The 25258-nt window shown below is 35.6% G+C and overlaps 5 protein-coding genes and 1 long non-coding RNA gene across 9 annotated transcripts in view; 4 read left to right on the top strand and 2 right to left on the bottom strand.

Annotated features, from left to right (window-relative positions):
* The window catches only part of LOC125213806 (dynamin-related protein 4C-like), a 5984-nt gene extending 4098 nt beyond the window's left edge, over positions 1-1886 (top strand). Inside the window, exon 3 of the mRNA XM_048114545.1 lies at positions 25-1886. Within this exon, the coding sequence (XP_047970502.1) occupies positions 25-1807 (1783 nt within the window). The 3' untranslated portion in view covers positions 1808-1886. The remainder of the gene's footprint in view (positions 1-24) is intronic.
* A 2138-nt stretch (positions 1887-4024) lies between these two features.
* On the top strand, positions 4025-7941 carry LOC125213808 (cycloeucalenol cycloisomerase). Of its 3 annotated transcripts, XM_048114552.1 has the most exons (10): positions 4030-4171; positions 4346-4370; positions 4445-4587; positions 5111-5194; positions 5504-5545; positions 6101-6211; positions 6289-6480; positions 6608-6705; positions 7145-7324; positions 7599-7941. In XM_048114552.1, the coding sequence occupies exons 2-10, from the start codon at positions 4364-4366 to the stop codon at positions 7600-7602; spliced, it is 861 nt and encodes a 286-aa protein (XP_047970509.1). In that variant the 5' UTR covers positions 4030-4171; positions 4346-4363; the 3' UTR covers positions 7603-7941. The 3 variants fall into 3 exon arrangements, with proteins under 3 accessions (XP_047970507.1, XP_047970509.1, XP_047970508.1); XM_048114550.1 differs by lacking the exon at positions 7599-7941 and having other exon boundaries at positions 4025-4171; positions 4307-4370; positions 7145-7551; XM_048114551.1 differs by lacking the exon at positions 7599-7941 and having other exon boundaries at positions 4035-4171; positions 4323-4370; positions 7145-7551.
* Positions 7942-8521: 580 nt separating this feature from the next.
* On the top strand, positions 8522-12082 carry LOC125213807 (transcription factor GLABRA 3-like). 2 transcript variants are annotated; one of them, XM_048114548.1, is made up of 9 exons: positions 8522-8714; positions 8865-9018; positions 9454-9708; positions 9858-9954; positions 10070-10084; positions 10175-10231; positions 10322-11146; positions 11219-11644; positions 11764-12082. In XM_048114548.1, exons 2-9 carry the CDS (start codon positions 8894-8896, stop codon positions 11833-11835), a joined length of 1872 nt encoding a protein of 623 aa, XP_047970505.1. In that variant the 5' UTR covers positions 8522-8714; positions 8865-8893; the 3' UTR covers positions 11836-12082. The 2 variants fall into 2 exon arrangements, with proteins under 2 accessions (XP_047970505.1, XP_047970506.1); XM_048114549.1 differs by lacking the exon at positions 8522-8714 and having other exon boundaries at positions 8858-9018.
* Positions 12083-12441: 359 nt separating this feature from the next.
* On the bottom strand, positions 12442-14778 carry LOC125210700 (GMP synthase [glutamine-hydrolyzing]-like). Its single transcript, XM_048110274.1, has 6 exons — positions 14143-14778; positions 13755-14005; positions 13267-13642; positions 13051-13182; positions 12788-12963; positions 12442-12702 (listed from the first exon to the last, which is right to left on the bottom strand). The coding sequence occupies exons 1-6, from the start codon at positions 14695-14697 to the stop codon at positions 12579-12581; spliced, it is 1614 nt and encodes a 537-aa protein (XP_047966231.1). The 5' UTR covers positions 14698-14778; the 3' UTR covers positions 12442-12578.
* A 3130-nt stretch (positions 14779-17908) lies between these two features.
* Positions 17909-21926, bottom strand: LOC125214091 (putative FBD-associated F-box protein At5g56560). Its single transcript, XM_048114969.1, has 5 exons — positions 21845-21926; positions 21635-21751; positions 18157-18943; positions 18004-18072; positions 17909-17941 (listed from the first exon to the last, which is right to left on the bottom strand). Exons 2-5 carry the CDS (start codon positions 21745-21747, stop codon positions 17909-17911), a joined length of 1002 nt encoding a protein of 333 aa, XP_047970926.1. The 5' UTR covers positions 21748-21751; positions 21845-21926.
* LOC125210645 lies at positions 20213-20577 on the top strand. Its single transcript, XR_007174393.1, has 3 exons — positions 20213-20252; positions 20329-20404; positions 20485-20577. It is a non-coding gene; the product is annotated as an uncharacterized LOC125210645 (long non-coding RNA).
* Positions 21927-25258: the final 3332 nt, after the last annotated feature.

Consider the following 25258-nt stretch of genomic DNA (forward strand, 5'->3'; position numbering starts at 1 on the left):
TTTCGGCGACCAGTCCTCCGGCAAGTCCAGCGTCCTCGAGTCCCTCGCCGGCATCCGCCTCCCCCGCGGCGACGGCATCTGCACCCGCGTCCCCCTCATCATGAGCCTCAAAAACCACTCCGATCCCCGCCCCCACCTCTCCCTCGAGTTCAACGGCAAAACCGTCCAAACCGACGAGGCTAACGTCGTCGATGAAATCATGTACACAACTCAGGAGATCGCCGGCAAAGGGAAGGGCATCTCCAACACTCCGTTGACTCTCGTCGTCAAGAAGAAAGGCGTGCCCGATCTCACCATGATCGATCTCCCCGGGATAACTAGGGTTCCGGTCAAAGGCCAGCCGGAGGACATCTCCGAGCAGATCTCTGACATTATCATGAAGTACATCACGCCGGAGGAGAGCATAATCCTCAACGTCTTATCCGCCGGCGTCGATTTTCCCACCTGCGAGTCGATTCGGATGTCGCAGAGAGTGGACAAAACCGGCCATAGGACTCTCGCCGTCGTCACCAAGGCTGATAAGTCGCCGGAGGGGCTGCTTGAGAAGATCGTCGCCGACGATGTCAACATCGGCCTCGGCTACGTCTGCGTCAGAAACCGCATCGGCGATGAGACGTATGAAGAAGCTCGGGCAGAAGAGGCGAAGCTCTTCGAGAATAATCCTCTGCTTTCACGGATTGACAAGTCCATTGTTGGAATCTCTGCTTTGGCGGAGAGGTTGACGACCATTCAGGCCAACATCATCGTGAAATGCTTGCCTGAGATCGTGCGCAAAATCAACGAGAAGCTCTCGGCTAATCTGGAAGAGCTGAATAAGATGCCTCAGCATCTGAGTTCAATCAGCGAAGCAATGACTGCGTTCATGAAAATTCTCTGCTCTGCTAGAGAATCTCTGAGGAAGATATTGCTACAAGGCGAGTTCGATGAGTATCCCACAGATGATAATATGCACGCCTCTGCTAGATTAGCTGAAATGCTCAACAAATACTCCGAGGAGCTCCGATCTGCCAAATCCGGCGAAGGCAACGACAATTTTCTGGTTGATGAAATGAAGGTTCTAGAAGAAAGCCGATCCGTCGGCCTCCCCAATTTCATACCTAAATCTGCATTCCGCACTCTGCTAGCGAAGAAAGTGGAGGAGATATCGACGACGCCGTTGGATTACTCGGAGAAGATATGGAATTACATCCGGAGCGTAGTGATCTCCGTCCTGCTGAAGCACTGCGACAACTACCCGCAGCTGATCTCATGCACCAGACGAGCGGCGCAAAACCTAATTTCGAGGAAGAAGCACCACTCTACCGAGTGGATCTCCGATCTGGTGAAGATGGAGAAGCTCTCCGACTACACGTGCAACGGGGCGTACTCGGCGTCGTGGAACAAGCTGATGGCAGAGCAGAACGGATTCATGGAGCGGATCCGCGGCAATTTCCCGCTGGCGCCAGTGAGCGGGTTCGGGGATATCAACATCGCGCATCTGTGGGGCGTGAACGCGGATGTGGTGCAGGCCGCATACGACCTGAAGATGAGGATGGCTGCATATTGGGAGGTGGTGACGGGAAGGATGGTCGATAACATGGTGCTGCACTTAATGTTCAGCATAGGAAAGGTGGTGAATAAGGAGATGCAGGATGAGATAATTTATGAGGTGGTGGGACCACAGGGGAACGGGCTGGAGAGGATGTTGGACGAGCCACCATCGGTGGCGGAGAAGAGGAAGAAGCTACAGAGCAGCGTCGCCTTGCTCAAGCAGTCTAAAGAGATTGTTGCTAATATTATGGACAACATTTCTCTCGATTTCGATTGAATTTGAATCACTACTTATTTTATGCTTTGTTTTCCCTCTATGTTTAATCCGCGGAGCTAATCGACTCATCTTCTATTGATGTCCTGTTGTCTCATTTTATAATGTTCTAAATTATCATAAATTGTCTAAAATTGTCTTAAATTGCAAAGATGTGGATTATATATTTACTACTAGTATCATTTAATACTATCCATTAAGAAAAAATAAGAGTGACAATAATGAAATAATCATCTATAAATTGCCAATTGAGGGAGTACTACAGAGTTACTAACAAAAATCAGTTTTAATCAAATTATATTTTTAATTTTGAACAGCAGTTTTATAAATATTTCAAAAACTCTCTTTTTATGCATGTACGGTTCATATTATAAATTGATATAAAAATTTAATCATCACTAATTACTAGTATCTACTCCCGTGCGATGCACGGTTCAATTAATTTTACAAAAACTAATTTAATATATCACTTTATCATCACTCGAATTTGAAAACTAAAAAACTAAACTTGCGAAAAACTTAACATCTACAAAATATTTACAATAGACATATATATAGACTGCATATGTATTTGTTCTAAAGTTTTCATCCTACTTTTTTTCTCTTCTAGAATTCTCTACTTTTTTCTTATATATTCTATTTATTCCTAAATATTTCTATTATAAATTATCTTCAAATTTTAATTACAAAAATCAGGCTTATTATTTATTTGAACACATTCCGTACAATAAAAATACTAAAATAAGAAGGCGATGAAACACTACTCAGTTGACAAAACATTTTTTCTCAATTCAATAGGTTAGGAATTCAGATCATCACAAGAATTAATAGGCAATCTTTATTGATCATTTTTTCGGAAAATAAATAAAAGATGTGGTAAGTAGGTTTAAGATGGTTTTCTCAATTTCATATACAATTGTACTTCCGCAAGTTACAATTTGTATATTTAATACTCCTATAAATTTTTTTTATTAAATAGATGTATGAATATAGCAATAATTAAGTATAAAAATAAAATTATAATATAGTAAAATTAATCACAACTAATAAGTATAATGTCAATCTAGAGTAATTTAAGTAAAATGTTAAAATCAATTATGCAATTAGTATAATATTTAAAATTATATTAAAACAACAAAAATACATATATTGATTAAAACATTTTTGGATATAAAAAGAACAATCTTATTTAAAAAATAAATAGTAGTAAAATTTAATGTCTAACACCATAAATATGAAATTATTAATATACAATTTATAATGTTCAAAATATGGAAGCCATTGTCATTGAAAAATATAATAAATATAATCTACCTTCATATTTTATCAATCTCAAAGATCTACTCCGTCTGTCCGCTATTAAATGTCACATTTTTCCTTTTTCGTCCGTCTGCTAATAAATGTCTCATTTCTCTTTTACCATAATTGGTAGGTGTACCCTACATTCCACTAACTCATTTCACTCACATTTTATTACAAAACCAATATATAAAAGTAAGTCTCACATTTCACCAACTTTTCTACTCACTTTACTTCATAAAGTCAAACAATTTCTTAAAACCCGTGTCGGTCAAATATGAGACATTTAATGGCGGACGAAGAGAGTAATTTATTAAATTAAATAATAAATTCATCACATTAATCCAAGTCATCACATAAATCCATAAGAATTTGTTATATCATATATGTCTCATAAAAAAAGAATCATGTAAACCCTTCACCTATATAATTTGGTCAACTAATTAAAAAATGTATTGCTAACAAACAATTTATTAGGTATAGTAACTTATTCATATTAAAACATTACCCTCCGACTTCTCTTTGTACTCCAATACATCTCTACCTTATCATTTTTCCCGATATCTTTTAACCGCCTCCATCTAGCTCGGGTGCCCTTCTTCATCACCAGTTATCATCTCCTGCACACATCCTTCATTTGACTACATAGTATATAGTTATACATTTAATGGCATTAACATTTCACTTGGCTACATAAATTATAAACATAACTTATTAAGTAATATTCATAATTATTCCCAAAATTTATACATATTTAAAATATTGTCTAAAACTCGGGTTTTATATATGTATAGATAGATAGATTGGACTGAATAAGTAATACTTCACTTAGTAGAGAAAAAAAAGGGGGAAGAATAGATAAAAAAAAAAATTGAAGAAAGTTAAAGTGGAATGTAAGAGAAAATAAAATAAGATAAATTATACTTACCTTTTTTCCTCACTGAGCTCTGCAGCCATCACCACCGGAATTCTCTCCCCCTCCATCGTGGTTTTTCTGCATTGGGTCGTTCACCAATCACGTGTGCTGGGCTATTGCATTCATCCGACCGACCTCCATTGGAATTTTAGGTAAATTATAGTTCAGAACGCCAATTTCAGGATATTCAATTTCAATCTGCTTCAGTATAATATAATAATACCCTAAATTAGCAGTAGGTATAGATTTTCAGTCTCTCACTACTATTTTTTACTCTTACTGAGAAGCACATCAAACTCACAGCTAAATCTCGCTCTTCTCTGCAGCCAGAATTGCAGACGGAAATGGGAGGTAAATTTCTGCTTTTTAATTGCTGATCGATATTCGTTTATGCGGCTTTGTTGAATTGGGGGCGAAATGCGTAGGTGGCGAAGTGGATCGCTCAACTTCAAATCTTTGGTTAGCTCATAACCCGAGCAAAAGATGGGCTGAACTCTTCTTTCTCATCTACACACCTTTTTGGCTCACACTCTGCCTTGGCATTGTCGTCCCCTACAAACTTTACGAGGTATTTTGTTGATTTGCCTTTTCTTCATTGATTTAGTGCGGGAGGGGGAAAGGGAAACTTTTGATCCGTATATCCCATGAGTTTATTCGAAACTAGGTTATGAATTTTCTTTTTCATGTAAATTTTGAAAAGGTAATGGTTAGGATTCTTTTTCATGTAAATTTTGAATGTTTTCTGTTGGTGCTGAAGAATGATATGGTATTTCCTGTCAAATCTTAATAACATGGATACTGAGATGGAACATCCTAGATTTTGGAAGATTTGAAGTATAAAGCCTTCACTATGAGCTACGAATCATGTTAACTGGCCACCCATATAATTATTAGCGATGAGAATCATTTGATATCTTTTAACTTCAACAGTTAGTGATATTGAGAATCTTAATGGAGTATCTTTTAACTTCAACAAATAACTTTTCTTTATTTTGCTCATAGATGAACATGGTGCTATGAAGTCCTTGTCTTGTTGTTATATTGATGAGATTGTTGACTAGAATTTCTTAAATTTCTTATTCTTTTGCCAGAATTTTACAGAGTGGGAGTACCTCTTACTTGGACTTGTTTCAGCTTTGCCTGCTTTTATAATTCCAATGGTTTTTGTTGGAAAGGTGAGTTTATGGTTTTCTTTCTTGTGGTGAATAAATTCATTTGAGAATAAAGTTGTAAAGGTCAGTTTGATTGCTCTGCTGGCAGCATTTGTTGTACTGAATCTCGCATTGATTCGTTTGTTTCTATTATGAGTTATTTCTCCCTATCCCCTAGAAGATGTAAATTGTAAAGTCATGTTTAGAAACTTAGTTGTTAACTAGCGACATGTTTTATGTTAAATGCAGAAATCATGTGAATAAGGATATAAGCTTTAACATATTTCCAGCTCACATTGTAAAATTGTATTTATACCTCTTAAACTCTTTCAGGCAGATAGGAGCTTGTGTTGGAAAGATCGTTATTGGGTGAAAGTAAGTACTTATAATTTTCTGCCAAACTAATTGAGAGTTACTAACATTTATATGACTAATCTAATCATCTTTGTCTAATAATATGCTTTCACATGTTTCTGAGGAATTTCTTATCAAACAAGGTAATGTTAACTCGTATCACTTGCATGACATATAACCTGAGAATCAAGTTCCCATGTCAGATAAAAATCACATGAGATCCTTGTTTCAGAGTTTTTCCCAGAAAAATGTTGCAACAGAGCTATCTTAAGAATCAATTGCTTATCTTCCTTAAGAAATTGATATGATGCTGGGTGATGGAAGATTACGGATAACTCCTTTATGCTGAGCAGAATAATTTACTAGATTGTGACAAAACAAGTCATGTCCCATCTGTAAGCATGCAAACAAATGAGCTAACTTTTTATTTTCTCATACAGTATGCTTCAAAACAAAACGTTAATGGTTCATACGTAGATTTTTTGTTGTTCACTTCTGGTACATATCAATTAATAACTACTACGCGAGTTGTTTTATCTTGCATCTTGCTGTAACTAGAAATTTCTTTTCTTCCAGGCTAGTCTCTGGATCATTCTCTTTAGTTACGTTGGAAATTATTTCTGGACCCACTATTTTTTCACGGTATTGGGTGCCTCATATACATTCCCGTCGTGGAGGATGAATAATGTGAGCCCAAAAATCATATTATTTACATTTTTATTAATTCATAATAGTTGAAAGTGACCATGGAAACTGTTTTGCAGGTACCACATACAACTTTCCTTCTCACGCATGTCTGCTTCTTGTTTTACCACGTTTCTTCTAATATGACACTTCGCAGAATCCAGCATTCTGTCGCTCACTTGCCAGAAACAACACAGTGGCTGTTTAAAGCTTCCTGGATTTTAATTCTTTCATATTTCGTAGCATATCTGGAGACTGTAGCCATTTCTAATGTAAGTAAAGACACAAACAAACACTGGTATTTGGGGTTTAATCTTTATGCATTTCAGATTTTTATCAATATGCCATTTTTATATATTGATATTTTCTAGTATTAATCTTCTAATTGACTATGTGCAGTTTCCCTATTATGAATTTGTCGATCGAGCTGTCATGTACAAAGTTGGCTGCCTGTTTTATGCAATTTATTTCTTCGTTAGTTTCCCAATGTTTTTCAGGTAATATTTGCTCCTCTCTCTGTATATGTGTGTCTAACTTTTATTATGTGGCTGTAAATTTATGGGTGCTTGAGATGGCGTTGCTTGTTTGGAGTATGTGTGCTTTTGCGCCTACTCGTTTAGGAACCCAACTTTATAATACGGATATCTACTTATATATCATTAAACTCCTTCATGAATGTACGCTTGCTTACAATAGGAAAAGACTTTCACTTAGATTTTGGTATTGAAATTTGAAATCAGCATAGATGCATATGATGGTCTAACTGCTAAAATTTATTGCCTTTCTGATGTTAATGGTAATTCATGATTATTACTGAAGTTAAAAATAGTTGTTCAGTGCAAAATTAAGGACCTAATTTAGAACTCGAAGCTCATGTTATTGAAGTAGCAAACTATTATTGATCTGCTTATTTGGTTGGCATCATATGCAATGCAGGATCGATGAGGAACCAAGTGATGCTTGGGACCTCCCAAGAGTGGCTGTTGATGCTTTAGGTGCTGCAATGCTAGTCACCATCATTCTCGACTTATGGCGGATCTTCCTCGGACCAATTGTGCCTATTCCAGAATCAAAACAATGCCATCAACCAGGGCTTCCGTGGTTCCCCCTAAGCGCGTAAGCCTTGTTCATGCCAAGCACGTTCGTCCTTGTCGGACACATTGTTTAGCCCCAGACCTCCCAACTGCCCTGATTAAATTCTAATAGAACCTTCATTTCATTCACTCTTGGCTTCTTTGGCACATGACCAGCTCTTCTATAACTGTATTCAAATCTGCCAAAGTTTGTCACAGATTATATTCAAATCGTTTCCACTCTTCTATAGCAGAATCATGTTTGATTCATATCGGCTGACATTCTTACCAAAACACTCACTCATGATGTTTTTCAGTTAATTCACAAGATGTGGTGTCTTGGGCCTCCCTTAGGTTGTCGAAACGGGCTGTGAGGATATCGTGTCTTCAACGAGGGAGAACCTCGTTGAAATGCTAATGTCAAGTAGTTGCTAGCGAAATCTATGGTGGTGTTGTACTCCCTACCAACCATGGATCCCAACCAGGGTTTTGTCATCAATCAACACTTAATAATAGTACTACTAGAATTAACATTATAGTAGGGACATGAGTGTGACATTGAGTTTAAATAGTACTCCAGCACAAACATGTGTATACAGATGTAGGGACAAATTGATCATGTGACCACTTCACTATATGAAAACATCAATTTCTTCGACCTGTTAATATTGCTGGTGTGGGCATCAGTAACTAAACTGTTTTGTATAAAGTGCTGTCTGGAATACCAAAAAATGCACAGAACTACAAATTCTCAAATTTATTGGTTGAAAGTGTTTAATTCACTAGTCTAGCTACCTGTATTTAAATCCAGTAGTCGGTATACGGAAATCGGAATGATATACTACTACTACTATTTAAATTCAAGACACAAAATGAAAGAGAAAATATAAATTTTCACAAAATTGTTCCTTAAAACATAGTATGCAACAAAATAGAGCATACTAACTTGCTGTAAATTATGAAGTTAAACATGTCCTAAATATTCTAGTATTTAATTCAGAATTATCGATTTCTCATTATAAAATACACAAAAGTAGCCAAGTGTCTCTGAATGTAAGGTCATTTCTTGGACCACATTTCAAATCTTTAATTCTTTCCTATCTTATCCAACTCTGTCACTCACTCAGGTTTCGATCACTTACTGTAATTAGCACTTGCAAAAAGTGAAAATAATTTGGCCCATTTAACCTACTCCTCTGCACCTCATTTTCTCTCTCCACATATGCTACTTAAAAAGAGATTCCCTGTATAAAATTTGGGATAAAGGGTAATCATATTTCCTATGATACTTGTCACACGACATAGAATTATGCATGCATGCCGCAGGAACTATTCTTGAATCTTAACATGTGAAGATAAACTTGTTTCTCCGATCTTTGCCCCAAATGCCAAGATTGTGTTTTTATAGATGATGATGAGGGCTAAAATTTGAGGTGAACATAAAGGTCATTTTTTTAGCAGTGTATGTATGTAAATGGGGATGTGACTTTTTACTCTTCCTACATTTCAAGTGCAGCTGTCAAGCTCCATCTGGGAATTCTCTTCTTTTTTATTGTGCTTTTATATTTTCAGTATATGTTTAGGTGGAGAGAGAAAGAGAGAGTGGTCAATAATGGCAACTGGAAACCAAAACCAGAAAGAAATGCCTCAGAATCTAAGGACGCATCTTGCTCTTGCTGTTCAAAGCTTTCAATGGAGCTATGCAATTTTCTGGTCCGTTTCTTGCATACAACCAGGGTAAGTAAAGATCCAATTTTTACCGTGATTCCTCCCCACCCCACTACCAACCAATAAAATTGATTTTCTTCTTTATGCTTCTGCTGAAAAAATTCCTGCAATGTGAGGAAAACTGCCCTAAAAGTTTGAATGCAGTAGACATATGAAAGGAATCTCTAATTTCAGTCATGATTTTTCTTTTCAGTGTTGTTATATGTTTATGTTATGAGTTTGGCCTTCCTACATTGCTTGCATTTAGGCTTAAGTTTTAGAGTGATTATGTTCCACCATTCACTGTTTTAAAGCTGCTTGCTTTCTTCTCAACATTGCTTGAACAAAAGTTTTTTTTTTGTTACTTGAATTCACCTGCTTTGTTGGGATTTGGATGTAGCTTTGCTGGTGACTGCATTGTTAATGGTCGATTTTGAATCTTATATGCATATGTGACAAGTTTAGGATGCTGGAATGGTGCGAAGGGTACTACAACGGTGATATAAAAACACGAAAGACTGTTCAAGTAGCTGAGGTGGACATGGATCAGTTGGGATTGCAGAGAAGTGATCAATTAAGAGAGCTTTACGTGTCTCTGTCGCTCGGTGATACCAAACCTCAAGCTAAGAGGCCTACAACTGCATTATCCCCTGAAGATCTCACTGATGCAGAGTGGTATTTCTTGGTTTGTATGTCTTTCGTGTTCAACGCCAACCAAGGGTACCTATCTTTCCAGCTGAATCAATTTGCTTTTACTTCGATTTCTGGTTGATGGACGTGATTATGATGATCTGTGAGCTTGAGTCTGAAACATTAAGCATATAATAATATGAAAACTATATTGAATTTTGTGATTCTGAACTCTTGAGGTTGCCTGGGAGAACATTAGCTGCAAATCAAATGATATGGCTCTGCAATGCTCACCGGGCTGACACCAAAGTCTTCTCTCGTTCTTTGCTTGCAAAGGTAAGCAGAAAACGAATCACCCCACAAAATGTGTATCCCGTAGAATCAATTGTGGTTTTAACCTCTTTTTGCTTCTTCTCAAATTTGATGGTTGGACGCGCATTGCTTTTATCAGAGCGCATCGATCAAGGTATTGATCTGAGCTCGTTAAAGTTTTCTCAGGTTCGAGTAAAAAAGAACATATTTCTAAAGAATCTATTGCATTGATTTGAACTTGCAGACTATTGTGTGCTTTCCCCATTCAGGAGGTGTCGTTGAGCTCGGGACAACTGAACTAGTATGCCACTTTAATCTTAGCCTCTGTGGTTACGTTCATCGAACTTATTTATTGTTATGATAACATGCAATGTCCACGCGATTTTTTAAGGTTCCAGAAGATCCAAGTCTGATTCGGCATATAAGTTCGTTCCTCAAGAGTCCTTCAGTGGCGGTTCCCCTTATTCCTAACCTTGTCTTCGACAGCAGCAGTTGCAACCCAAATGATCTGAATCTTGAACGACTCGACCATGGCCACATGCTCGAAGATGGTCTTGACCGGCTCATGGATGATCCATACATGGAGATATGTTCTCCATATAACTCTTCAGATGATTTTGCAAACAATCTGCTGAGAGATGAGTCGAATTTGGTGGAAGGTGTGGGCGGTGAGGCTTCTAAACTGCAAAGCTGGCCAGTAATGGAAGATGCAGTCAGTAATTGCTTGAATAATTCTGTGGATTCCAGTGACTGTGTCTCTCAAACAGAGGGAGAACCCGAGACGGTAATCCCACATTCGGATGGGAACAAGGAAAAGAAAAGCTGCATGCAGGAATGCAATCAAAAGACATCTTCTGAAGGCCAAGGACATGATGTTCATTACCACAGTGTTCTTTCCTACCTCTTGAAGAGTTCTCACCAATTGATTCTTGGACCTTACATCAGAAATGGGAGCACAGAGTCGAGCTTCGTTTGCTGGAAGAAGGTTGGAGTTCCGGGACCCCAAAGAGGAACTACTCCACAGAAGCTACTCAAGAAAGTGCTCTTTGAAGTTGCTAGATTACACCAAAGTTGCAGGGTTGAATCTGATAAACATCACATCTGTCCCAAATCTGATGAAGCCGATAGAAACCATGTCTTATCTGAACGGAAGCGTCGAGAGAAAATAAACGAGAGATTCATGATTCTTGGATCCCTAGTCCCATCTGGTGGAAAGGTATATGATCTGCTCTTCAGATTGTCCTGACTCATAAACTAAATTTCATGAAAACGAAACTCGTTGTTGCAGGGTGACAAAGTATCGGTGCTTGACCACACGATAGAGCACTTGAGGGAGCTCGAGAGAAGAGTGGAGGAGCTGGAGTCCTACAAGGAAGCAATGGAGAGAGGGTCAACCACACACAGCAAATCCCAGGATGCCATTGAGAGGACCTCGGATAACTACAGAGATGACAACAATTCGAAGAAGCCAGCGATGAATAAGAGGAAGGCCGGTCATAGGGACAAGACAGGACCTCGGTTGAGAGACTCCTCCCCAACTGATAACATAACCATCAGTGTCTCAAACAAGGTGGTCTTGATTGAGATGAGGTGCTTGTTTAAGGAGCACGTGTTGTTCGAAGTTATGGAGACGTTGAGCAAAATACACCTCGAAACGCAGACTATCCAGTCATCCACCAATGATGGGACTCTCTCCATCACTGTAAATGCCAAGGTCTACCATCTAAGACCATGAATGTGAAAGTTTGATGCATGCCTTACAACTTCAGTTGCATTTTGTTTAAATTATGAGCTGAAGCTATCTATGCTAACAGCTGATGCATGATTTTGCAGTGCGAGGGACTGAAATCTCCATCAGCAGTAGAGATCAAAGAAGCTCTTCAGAAAATTATCAGGAAGTGTTGAACATGTTAGACTCTGTGTTTGAGAACCTCTAATTACTAATTTAGCAGGTATAATTATATCTTTTCAAGTAGTGCAGTTTTTGTAACCTTTTTTTATGATGGACAGTAAATATTTCTAGTCATGTAAATTAATCTCTACTGGTATGATTCAAACTAGAGATTTGGATGGATAAACCAGCATAACTTTTAGGTGTAGAACAGATGATGAACTTAAACTCAAGAGTCAAAACAGCTTCATAAATTTTTGTTAATTTTTAATTATAATATAATTTGTGTAAAAGCTAATAGAGGTAAACTATTTTTCAAGTTTATTGTTTTAAGTGTGTACTTTACAGGTTTGCTTTTCCCCTTTTTGGGAAAAAGATATCAATTGAATAGTTGAATCTCAATTTCTTTTTTCAGAATTCTATGACCAACATTATAAATAAATGAGTAAATCATCAAATCCATGTCAGAGATTCTGAGTCAGAAATCTACAGAAATGATGTAGCCAGACATCCACTTTCAATTCTTTTGTACATGAGCCTTTTTTGACCATTAGTATTTTAAACAGAACCACTTGGTGTTCCATCAAGCATGAAAACTGAAAAATGCAAAAGAATCAATCTGCGAAAGAAACACTTTTTAATATACCACAGAAGTTGTCTGAATCCCTCAATCAGCATCTTCTCATCAAAATTAAGAGGTAAATTGCATATTATACTTCTGATACTAGTGAACAAAAAAATTGGATCATTTGATCATTCATTCCCATTCAATAGTTGATGGAGGCTTCGATGTTATGTCCATAAGAACTCGATTTACGCCAGTAACTTCGTTGCAAATCTTTGTGGATAGATCAGCAAGAAACTTGTGATCAAAGTCATACCTGGTTGTTGCAATAAAAGATATTCACACTCCATATTTGATAGAAGAGCAGAAATAGTTGTTAGGAGAGAATCGAATACGCATACCAATCTGCAGTCATTCCGTCATGACTGGTGACGGCTCTCAGTGCAATGGCATGACTGTACGTTCTTTGATCCCCTTGCACACCCACGGTTAGTACAGGCAAGAACACAGCAAAGGCTTGCCATATGTTGTCGTAAATCCCAGCGTCTTTGATCGACTGGATGAAAATCTCATCCGCCTGATACAGATTACCAGTCAAAAACTAGTGAAAATGCAAGCTGGCGGTATATATCATGTTGATGTGCAAGACAAAATTATTATATACCTTTCGCAGAGTGTCCAAATGGTCTCCTAATGTAACGTCACCAGGCACACGAACTGCAAGACCAGGCCCAGGGAAGGGATGGCGCTTCAAGAAGCCCTGTGGAACCCCCATGATTTTCCCCAGTTCACGAACCTGCCAAGCATTCACTTACATCAACAATACAGTAACAGCAAAGCACAAAATCAAATGCATAGAGTAACAACTTGAAACTCATACCTCATCCTTAAAGAGGAGTTTAAGGGGCTCAATGAGCTTCAATTTCATGTTCTTGGGTAGCCCTCCGACGTTATGGTGACTTTTGATCGTGTGAGAGTGATTCCTTCCGCTTCCAGGAGGAGGACAGGATTCAATCACATCAGGGTACAAGGTTCCTTGAACCAAATACACAGGTTCCTTTCCCAATTTTTGCTTCAATTCTTGAGCAAAAGAATCAAATATATTGATGAATTCCTCCCCAATGATTTTCCTTTTCTTCTCGGGCTCTGTAACACCCTTTAGCTTGCTGAGAAATTGCTCTGATGCGTCAACACAAGTAACTGGTAAATGAAGATCTCTCTCGAATGTCTCCATCACCCTCTCCCTCTCACGCCACCTATATAAGAATCGAAGAACGAACAAGAAAATTATAATCACAATAAACACAAAACACATCATATGATCATTTGTACACTTATTTAAAATGAATAAGCATCTAAAAAGAGCACCTCAATAATCCGTTGTCAACAAAAAGACAATGAAGCCTATCTCCAATCGCCTTATGAACAAGGGTAGCTGCAACAGTCGAGTCCACGCCACCAGATAGCCCACAGATGACAAGATCATCAGGCCCGACCGTACTTTTAATCACCTTCAGCTCCTCGTCAAGAATGTCTTGCATCTTCCAACTAGCACTAATTCCACATATGTCAAACAGGAAGTATTTGAGCGTATCCATCCCTTCCGGTGAATGTGTTACCTGCAAAAAATATACACGAATAGGAGCCAAATTTTAAAATTCCCATTGAATTAAAATCTCAACAAAGTAATATCAATAAAAAAAACAAAACTTTGACATGTATGAATCCCAAACAAGAGATACTCCTGGAGAAATACCTCCGGATGATACTGCAAACCATAAAACCCCCTATCCCGATTCTGAATGGCGGTAACGGCCCCCTGATGGCTCCTTGCGACGACCTCGAAGCCCTCCGGCAGCCTGACAGCCTCATCGCCGTGGCTCATCCACACGCTCTGCTTATCCCCGACCTCCTTATTCCCAAACAAGCCCTCGACCTTGTCCACCTCAATCCCCATCCTCCCATACTCGTGCTTCCCGGCAACCCTAACCTCGCCCCCCAATTTCTGCACGATCAGCTGCAGGCCGTAGCAAATGCCCAAAACGGCGACGTTTTTGGACTCCACGAAGTCGATGAAGTCGGGCGCGAAGCAGGGGGCGCCCTCGGCATGGACGCTGTGGGGGCCGCCGGAGAGGATGATTGCGGCAGGGTTCAAATCGGCGATGGATTGCAGAGTGGATGTGCCGCTGATGCAGAGGGAGAAGACGCTGAGGGCGCGGATTCGGCGGGTGATGAGATGCGTGTACTGCGAGCCGAAGTCTAGGATCAGGACGAGGTTGGATTTCACAGCTTTGGGCTCCTCCTCCTCCATTGTTGTCGATTGCAGAGAGAGATGAACTTGAGGCTAGGGTTTTTGTGGCGGGAATTAATTACTACTCCATTAACGGCCGCTACAGTATTCATTTTCTTTGCTATTCAAATTTGATCATCAAATTGGGCTTTTTTTTTGCACTTAGCTTTGAAAATATTGCAATAAAGACTTCTACATTAATCTTGTTTTTACCTATTATTTATTCATTCTAATTATTTATTAAAATTTTTTAAAATGAGTGCAAAAAATAAGTCAATCAAATATTTTGGAATAGAGGAAATATTCCCTCCGTCCCAAGGAAGATGACCCCTTCCTTGGACGGCACGAAATTTTATGCAGTTATATTTTGTGTAATAAGAGGGGAGAGTAAAGTAAGAGAGGAGGAATAAAGTAGAGATAGAAAGGTGTTTCCATTTTAAGTAATGGGTCATCTTCCGGGGCGGATCTACACTAATGAGAAGAGGGGCAATTGCCCCACCTCATATTTTCATGTTCATGTATATATTGTATATTTTACCACTTATTTCTTTCAATTTCCCACTAAATGCCCCTCCTCAAATTCTTAAAATTTCATCATATGTAAATTTGCCCATCTATCTACAAATTTTTGGCTCCACTCCTGATCATCTTGATTGGGACAAATCAAAAAGGAAAGTGGGTCATCTTTAATGGGACTGATGGAGTAGTACTTATTTCTTTTTGTTTGTGGAGAAATTGTTAGTATAATTAGGTTAATACTAGTATATTTTTCGATGTATAATTGGCAGAAATTAATAGGAGTAGCATTGAATGAAAAAATTAAAGGGAGTACTGATAAGATATTTTTATTTTCATGGTCCGATGCTTAATTTACATCGTTTGACATAATTAGTGTAAATAATTCTGATTTTGTTTCCTCTCAAAACGATGAATATTGAAAGCATATACTAGTATATCTCCAGAAGATTGCGAAGTCGATGATAGAGTATTTTCTGAAGCTGTGATTATAATTGGCTCTATATATGACTAAGATTGTACAACAAAAAGAGGGGAAAAAAACACACAATATTATGGAAAAAACTAATAAAAGGTGTAGAATATTATGAAATCTTGATGTTTAAAAGATGTATAATTCGCTCTATTTATGACTAATATTGTACAATAAAAACAAAAAAAACACACACACACACACACGCACAACATTATGGAAAAAACTAATTAAACACTAACAGCTGTAAAAAAAATAGTGGATCCTCAAATAACAAGATTAAAAGGATAGGATATATAATCTAATTCATTAATTTGATCCAACATTGGAGCGAAAGTAATAATTTTTTGGACCGAAGATTTTCTATGTAATCTAATTCTAAAATACTTTTTTTTTTCTATTATAAATAGCAATGAATGAGACAGTTAATTCTACGAACAACAAGAATCTTTATATCCTCTAAAACATTTATTCCAATGGGAAATTCTTCTTCAAGGATGCACGTTGTAAGCAATTAAAGTCTTGATTGACTATTTACTTTTCAAAGGCATATTTATGAATTAGTATTTGATTATTTTGCAGAAATTTATTTTGAAGGTGGACGCTGAATCTGGATGGGAGAAGAGTGTTGAAAGCGTGATGAACAAATGCTATGGTATGTAATATGTATATTTGAAGTGTTTTTATTTATAGATATTTTTAATTGAAATTGAAAAGGGTTGAATCATGCGACTCTGTGTAGGAGTAGAGTGTTACAGAATGACTAATACTGATTTGGTGGAAATATTGGGGCGTGTTGATCCAAGTGCAATGGCTAATTTTGGTTTGGTGGAAATATGGGGGCGCGTTGATCCAAGTACAGTGGTGAGAATGTTGCGGAGAGCAGGAAGATCTGCAAAGTTGTTCTCTCAGTTTAGAGAGTGTTCTTGCTCGACTTAAGCTAGAGTTCGGCTTTTAGTTTAAAGAGTGTTTTTGCTCGACCAAAGCTACCCAACCATGATCACCACGAGTATAAATGACATAGACATAGCCTAGATTTACTCATGCTAGTCTTATTCATACTCCTACTATGTTTCTACTCAAATTTATTTTAAAACTCACTATTATCCATGCATTACATTTTTTGGTGATAGGCATGAATAATAGGGCACAAATATATCGGGCCGATATGTAATCTTACGAAGCACAATTTATTGGCTCCAAGTAAATGTTGACTGAATTATTTTCTTATTTATTTCCCAATATAAATGTTGGATTTGGTAATTGTCAATACAGTATTAACTTTTATGATTATTTATTTCATTTTTTGTTAAAACGTATATCATCAATTAAGACTATTTTTTGCATTTTTGGTTTTGTAATAATGTTGTAGAAGAAAGGTTGAATTTAGAATTTTTAATTAAGTATCAACCAATTATTATTTACCATTTGATTCTTAGGTTATATAGTCATGTAATGTCACCTAGATAGGTGTCAACAAAGGGCATGCATACATATGATACTTATACTTGCATGCAAAGTCTTATAATTATAATATTTATCTTCTTTTTAGAAAAAAATCATTTTCTCAAGAGAAAATGTATTTTAGAAAACATTATACTTTTTTTTATTTAAAGAGTTATTTTTACTTCTTCATTGTTGGACATGTAAAATCTTATACTTATCATATTTGTTTTATTTCTATGAAAAATCATTCTCTAAGAAAGGAAGATATTTGAGAAGATACTATATACATATATGTTTTGGAATGTAATCCTGTACTATTATTTTTTAATTTTTAAAAAATAATTTAACTCTCCATATACCTTATGTCTTTGGAGTTTGTTACTTTTAAGATGGGTTATTTATTTTTTAATAATGCAAATAGATGATATACCTTTATCCTTTAGAGATGCTCTAAAGTCCTACGCTTTCTCTCTATCTAAAAATATATCTCTGCCAACTCTTTAGTAAGCGTCTGAGTATGTATAATATACATCATACAATCTAAAGAGATTTAAAATAAATAAGCTATGAAATCAAATACAAACAATCTAAAAAGTAAAAACTAACTTCAAGAGTAAACAAATCAAATCCAAGGGAAAATGCATTTTTAAAAAAAAAAAGATCAATCAACAATGATTCCCAATTGGTTGAAGAGAAAATCTCTTATCAACTTTACATTTTCATAAGGAGTTTTGATAGTATAAGGAGTTTTGATAGTTGTATATTTCTTCTTCCGTCATGTGTTCACTAAAAAATAAACTAGAAGAAAGCTCCACCTCGCAGTTCAAAGTCCTGGTCAAATCATTTATTACACTCAGACACACTATGGGATTTATATAACGTCCTTTCATCACCTTGAGACATTTCATGTTGGGAAATGGAGTAGGAGTTTGCTCAAAGGAACCAAATTCGCGCTCGAGAATCTATCAATATCAAACAACCCAAACATACATTTAAGCAACACACTACTTATTAGTATATGTATATGAGGAGATGGAAAAATGTACCTTGAGAGTATTGGAAGTCAATGAAACTGTGGCGGCATTCCCAAGTTGGTGAAGCATTCTAACAAAGTTATTACGAATCTTATTGAAAACCTCATCAATGTCTAAATAGACATGTTCCAACACTAGGAGGTTCACCTTTGCACATTCCCAAGCATCAGAAGACTTGTATGTAAATGAGGTAAGCAACGGGGCAGAGATCTCTTCCACTTGTAAATAATCATCCTCGATTTCAAGAAATCTAAGCTTTGGAGCGTTTATAGCAACAAGGCCATCACACATAAAAGTAATGAGAGTAAGTTTCTCCAGCTGTGGGAGGCCGGAGAAGGGGTCGGGGTCGTGATGATGGTCGAAGACCAAAGAGATGGTGTGAAGATGAAGGGTTTTCAAATTAGGTAAAGACAAGCGTCCAGGTAGTTTAACCGGGCAGAACAAATCCCTGATCTCGAGCTCCCGCAGCGTGTTGCAGGTGAGAAACGCTGGCGGAAGCCTGAGTTTGCGGTAGGTGGGCCAGTGGAGGCGGAGAGATTGAAGGCCGTGGTTGAGGGCGTAGAGCAAGCATTCCTCCAAGAATTCCCTGTCAACTCCGCATGGATATTGTGGATTGGGGGTAGGGCCGTCGAATGAGAGGTGGAAGTCGTGGACGGAGGATGAGGCGTCACGGTGAAATAGCAAGTGGGAAACAAAGCTAGAGTGGATGGAAAAATCTTCCAAGTGGATGCGGAAGGGGGTGGTGGCGGGACGGAAGTGGAAGCGGAGGCCGGGGAGGGAACGCCACAGGTTTTTCCATCTACGGGAGACGAGACTCATTGTTTTAACCGCTTCGTATATGTCAGTTTTATCGAGGATGAGAAGAAGAATGTCATCAGGGAGTTGGCTCATTCGGTCTTCCTCTACCTCTTCCTCCATTGATTGAGAGTGGGATAGGGAAACCTAAACTTTGTAACTTTTAATATGCATATGATATACTACTATTATAAATTTATAATATATTAGGTAAGATTTTAAATGTAGTAAGTAATTGATTAGGAAAAGATTATGATTGATTAATTTTCACACTAACAAAAATAATTAGGTATGGTAGTATATTATACGAAATCATTATATAACAATTAATTCTAATATTTTTGTGTAGGGTATGGGAGTGGAATCATTGGATGCTCAAAAAGTTTTAATGGAGTTGTTGTAAATTCAATGGGTCTTTGAATCACTTTTTGTGGGTTAACTTGATTAATATCTTTATGCAATCAAGTTATGGAAAAAAACACAACATTATGGAAAAAACTACAAATAAAAGACGTAGAATATTATGAAATCTTGATGTGAATTACACATTAACAGCTATAAGATATAGAGTACAGTACATTTTAAATATTACTGTGAAATCTTACGTGAATATATACTTTCAAATTAGTGTTTAAATTAGTAATTATACACTTATAGTTTTTAAATATACGGAAATATGTAGGTTAATATATTTTGATAACAACAAATTCACTTTTAGTAAGTTTTACTTTTAATTGAATTATTTTGTAAATGATCTCGGTAAATAAATTAACAAAATAAAATCTAAAAATATTAAATGAAGAATCAAGTGTAGTATTTATCAAATCAAGTCAAACAAGTGGAGTAGAATTTATGTTAGAGAATATTCTAATTCTTTGAAGTTGAGGCCCTTTTAATTAGCATCAAATAACAAGACTCAAAAGGACCCCAAAAAATGCAGTATAATTAATAACAAGATCAAGGGAGATCGAGAAAACCCTGCAAAAAAAATAGTGGATCCTCAAATAAACGGATAAAAAAAGAAAATGAGTTTTAAATGATATAGATAAAAAAAAAGGATGGGAAATGACAAATTCCATACGTATTAATAGAATAGTAGGATATCTAATCTAATTCTTTAATTTGATCCAACCTTGGAGTGAAAGTCATATATTTTGGACTGAAGATTTTCTATGTAATCTAGTTCTTAAATACTTTTTTTTTTCTCTTTTATAAATAGCAATGAGTGAGAGTTAATTCTACGAACAACAACTATCTTTATATCCTCTGAAACATTTATTCCAATGGGAAATTCTTCTTCAAGGATGCGCGTGGTAAGCAATTAAAGTCTTGATTGATTATTTACTTTTCAAAGGCATATTTATGAATTGGTATTTGATTATTTTGCAGAAATTTATGTTGATGGTGGACGAAGAATCTGGATGGGAGAGGAGTGTTGTAAGCGTGATCATGAACAAATGCTATGGTATGTATATTTGAAGTGTATTTGTTTATAGATATTTTGAATTGAAATTGAAAAGGGTTGAATCATGTGATGATGTGTAGGAGTAGAGTGGTTCAGAACGTCTAATGTTGGTTTGGTGGAAATATGTGGGCGTGTTGATCCAAGTGAAGTGGTCATAATGTTGTGGAGAGAAGGAAGATCTGCAGAGTTGTGCGGCCAGTTTCCATGTAGAGAGTCTTCTTGCTCGACCAAAGCTAGCCGACCATGATCACTACAAGTATCAGTGACACTGATATAGCCTAGATTCACTCATGCTACTCTTGTTCACACTTGTTTTTACTCGAGTTTATTTTAAAGCTCACTAGTATCCATACATAACAAACGGATTCCACGTATCTATCATAAATATTTCTACTTGTGCCATGCCATCGACTTTAATTGGGCAGAACTAAATTTTAGAGTAGCAGTTATTAACTTTATATTCATTACTACATGATAAATTGTTAGCAGTTTATTATTTTTTCAAACTATAATCGTATAAATAATGACTTTCTAAACAAAAATAAATTAACAACACATAAAATATAGATGTTGGATTTGTTGAACCAGTTTATTTTCCTCCTTAAACATTTATTTGTTATAGGCATGAATAATAGGGCCCAAATATATCAGGCCGATATGCACTCTTACAAAGCCCAATATATTGTGTCCAAGTAAATGTAGGCCGGGCCTAATTATTTTCTTCTTTATTTTCCAATATAAATGTTGGATTTTGTAATTATTAAATTTTAAGATTAGGTTTAGGTTATTAAATTTTAATCGTTCATGAATAATCTTATTTTCCTATTTCGAATATCTACTAAAACTAGTCTTTATCTGCATATGATAAATCTTCTATTTTCTTATTTTCACCAAATACTCAGTAACTTTTTATTTCTCTCTTTCACCTTTTTCCAGTTTTATGTTAAAACATATATATATCAGACTATTTTTTGCATTTTTGGTTTTGTAATAATGTTGTAGAAGAAATGTTTGAATTTAGAACTTTTATTCAAGTCTATACATTTTAGCATCAACCAATTATTATTTTCCATTTGATTTTTAGGCTAGTTTATTTGATTAAAATGATGACATGGCTGGTAGATTTTTAGTGCTGATGACGTGGCAGGGAGAGAGTGGATAGCCCGTGGCTAGGCCAGCCATTGTGGATGCTCTTATGTTTTGGAATGTAATCTTATACTACTATTCCATCTATGGGAGACAAGACTCATTGTTTTAACCGCTTCATATATGTCGATTTTATCGAGGATGAGAAGAAGAATGTCATCAGGGAGTTGGCTCAATCGGTCTTCCTCTTCCTCCATTGCTCTGATACAAATAAAATTCACAAAACACATGACGCTTCCATTCCATATATTAATTCATCCACACTACAAATTACTTTAAAATATATACCTCAACCTTATAAGCAGAGCGGCAGACGGAGGGACTGCAGATTGAGAGTGGGATGGAGAGGCGGTGGCGCAGCTCTAAAATACTCTAATTTTATACATCATAGATCCTGAAACCTATTCGTCAGCAAATCTATATATAAGATTTAATTGTGATTGGGCCCAAAAGCTCAATTAATTGTATGTGCACCGGCCCAACTCTCTTTCTTCTTTATTGAGTTTAGAATTTGTAATTCTCAATATCTATTGAGTTTTGGAGATTTTAATTTAAAAAGTCATCTATTGATTTTGTATTAATGGAAATTTGAATTAAAACTATTTCTATGTGGAAGTTGAATTAAATTTGCAGTTATATAATGAAACATGAAAGGTCAAGAAAATTATGAAATATTTATTACTTATGATTTGAGCAATATGTCGTTTAGGAGTAGTTTTCTATATGGAAGTTGCATTGGTCATATGGAAGTTTTGCAAATAATAAAAAAAATTATGCAGCCGTTACATTACACAGTTTGATATCATGTAGTAAATGCAATTGGAGATAATGGACGATCAAACAAACATCAGGCATTAAAGCTCAGCAGTTACAAAAACTCATTAAGCCTTTTCTTCTCCTCCCACATTCATCCCATTAATTTTCTATAGTGCTTGCAGAAAAAATATTCTTATAAATTGCACATTCATTGAATCACTATACATCGTCAAACGATACTCCTCTTATATCTAAAAATATTGACAGAAAAAACTGGCGATGAAAATTATTGGAGAGAGTTTGATTTATAGTTTAGGGCTACCTTGGTTGATTCGTTTGGCAAAACTTGAAAGATCGTCATTGGTACCATAACAAACGTGTGCACAGCGCAGGTGGTGTGCCGATTTGGAACATCGGTGGAAGCGGACTTCCATGTTTTAGGATTGAGAGGTGGTGTTGCGGTGGGATAGGGAAACCTAAAGCTTGTGAATTTTTATATGATATATATTAAGTAAGATTTTAAATGTAGTAATTGATTAGGAAAAGATTATGATTGATTAATTTTCTCACTAATTGTACGGTTTAATTATTTATTCATTAAAATTCATAAAGTTGTATTTTATTTCTGCTAAAGTGAGTTTTGAAAACTATAAATGTTATTTTATTAAATAAATTTAATTGTTATATATGGTACCAGACATAAGAGCATCCACAATGGTCGGATGATCATCCGCCCTAGTGATCACCACATCAACATTTCTTAGTCCGACCTTTCCTGCAGTGGTTTCGCCCTATTGTCCGTCCCTATCAATTACCTATATTTATTTAATTTTTTATGTTAATTGTTTTTTTTTTATATTTTCACTTATTATAAATAGAAAAATTAAATAATAAATTAAATGAAAAGCATGAATTACTTAATATAAAAAAAATTTATAAATTTTATATTTAATTTTAATCAAATAAAAAATAGCAAAATATAAATATACTATTATAGAACACAACAAATTTAAATAAAACACTTACATTAATTGAATAAAATGAGAAAAGTATAATAAAGGTCAAAATTTTAAACATATTTACCATGAGTTGCGCTAGTGTGCTAACTAATTTACAATAATAACTAATAACTTTCAATTCTGTGTATTAAACAAAGATTTACATAAAGCAACAAAAACTCTCTTTTAAGTGTATAAATAATTATCCCGCATCGAAATCACAATGAACCTTGGAGTTGAAAACTTATCTTTAAACCTACCATTTATCTCACATTGAAGTCACAATGCAAGTTGGAGTCGAAAACCTAAAGGTTTACTCAAGCAATGCAAAACTTGCTCATTTAGTGTGAATGATTATATTCTACAAAATATATTCTTTCACTAATTCATGGATCTGTCTTTTAGTATGGATCATTGTGAAATTATAGTTTTTTTTATTTTAATTTATAAAATGATTTTTTAGAATTAAAAATTGATTTTTTTATAAATTTTTTTTCGGAGATCGTCCTTGTCCGCTGCCTTGCAATGGGCGGACGATTAGGCGACTGTGTGGGACGACCAAAAGTTCGGTCGTTTCACTTGTCCGGATGATCGTCCGTCCACCTGCAATGGGCGGACGATCGCAGACGAGAACTAAAAACATTGATCGGGCGGATGAAGGGTGGACCATTGTGTTGCGAATGCTTTAAGAATGAACTGAGACACCTTAATTTTTGCGTCGGATTGAATAACATTCCATGTGCGAATGTGTGGAGGCGTCGGATTGAACAACAAAGACGCATTTAACATATATAAATATAATAACGATCTTTAATATTTTACAGTTGCATGAAAAGTCAGAAAGTGACAAAAGAATTACTGAAATATATTATTTTGATATAGTTCTTACAATAATCTCCAACAAATTATAAAGTATTTTCCTCTAAATTTCACCGTCTCCCAAACTATAATTATTAATTATATTAAATTAAGTTTGATTGTATTTTAAAATTATTTATTTATTTACCTTTAGAATAGAAAGTTACGTTTTATAGCAATAACAAAAATAATTACGTACGATAATATATTATCCGAAATCATTATATAACAATTAATTTTAATATTTTTGTGTAGGTTATGGGAGTGGAATCATTGGATGCTCAAAAAGTTTTAATGTAGTTGTAAATTCAATGTTTTTGTTTGATTAAAAATGAAGGTATTTATTAAAAAATTATTGTTTAAATCAATAGTAATAAAATATTATTCTTAAGTTTTTTTGTCAATTATATTTGTATTATGTTTTTATTTCAATAACAAAAACCATCGATTTCTTGATTTGTTTATTTATTTGTATTTGTAAATTGGTATTGTTAAGTCAACAAATAAGTGTGTTGATATGATGATAATTTATTTTAAAATGTGAAAAATAATAAAATTCACATTTTTCCTTATAAAAACTTTATGTTTACCTATGTCAGAAATCATATTTTTATGTTTTATCCCGACTTATGGAGTATAATAAATTCACTTTTTGCGCTCCAGTGCATATATATTTTTCCCTTTTTTTTGTTAAACATTAAAATGTAATCAACATTTTTGTCATTGGTTTGTTTTCAGAACTGGTGAACTATATCCTGATTGACATTGTTAGACCGGATAGACTATATATCTTATAGGAATATGATATGTTACACCCATATAAAATAAAAAATTTCATAACATTTTTAATTATATTCAAACAAATTAGTAAAACCAAAAGAATAACGCTAAAAGTGTATCGAAGATAGTGATCCTCACATAAATTGCGGGTGTAACATATCATATGTAGGATACCATGTCAAATCACGTGATTCAAAAATATTAGAAATAATTAATAAATTTAGGTGCATACATATGTAGGATCCTTAATCCTTAATTAAATATATGGAGATGATAAAAATAAGAATGCATTTAAATCTAAAAATGCAACCCAAAT

The sequence above is a fragment of the Salvia hispanica genome, chromosome 3 (genome assembly GCF_023119035.1).
Source record: "Salvia hispanica cultivar TCC Black 2014 chromosome 3, UniMelb_Shisp_WGS_1.0, whole genome shotgun sequence".
Lineage (NCBI taxonomy): Eukaryota > Viridiplantae > Streptophyta > Magnoliopsida > Lamiales > Lamiaceae > Salvia > Salvia hispanica.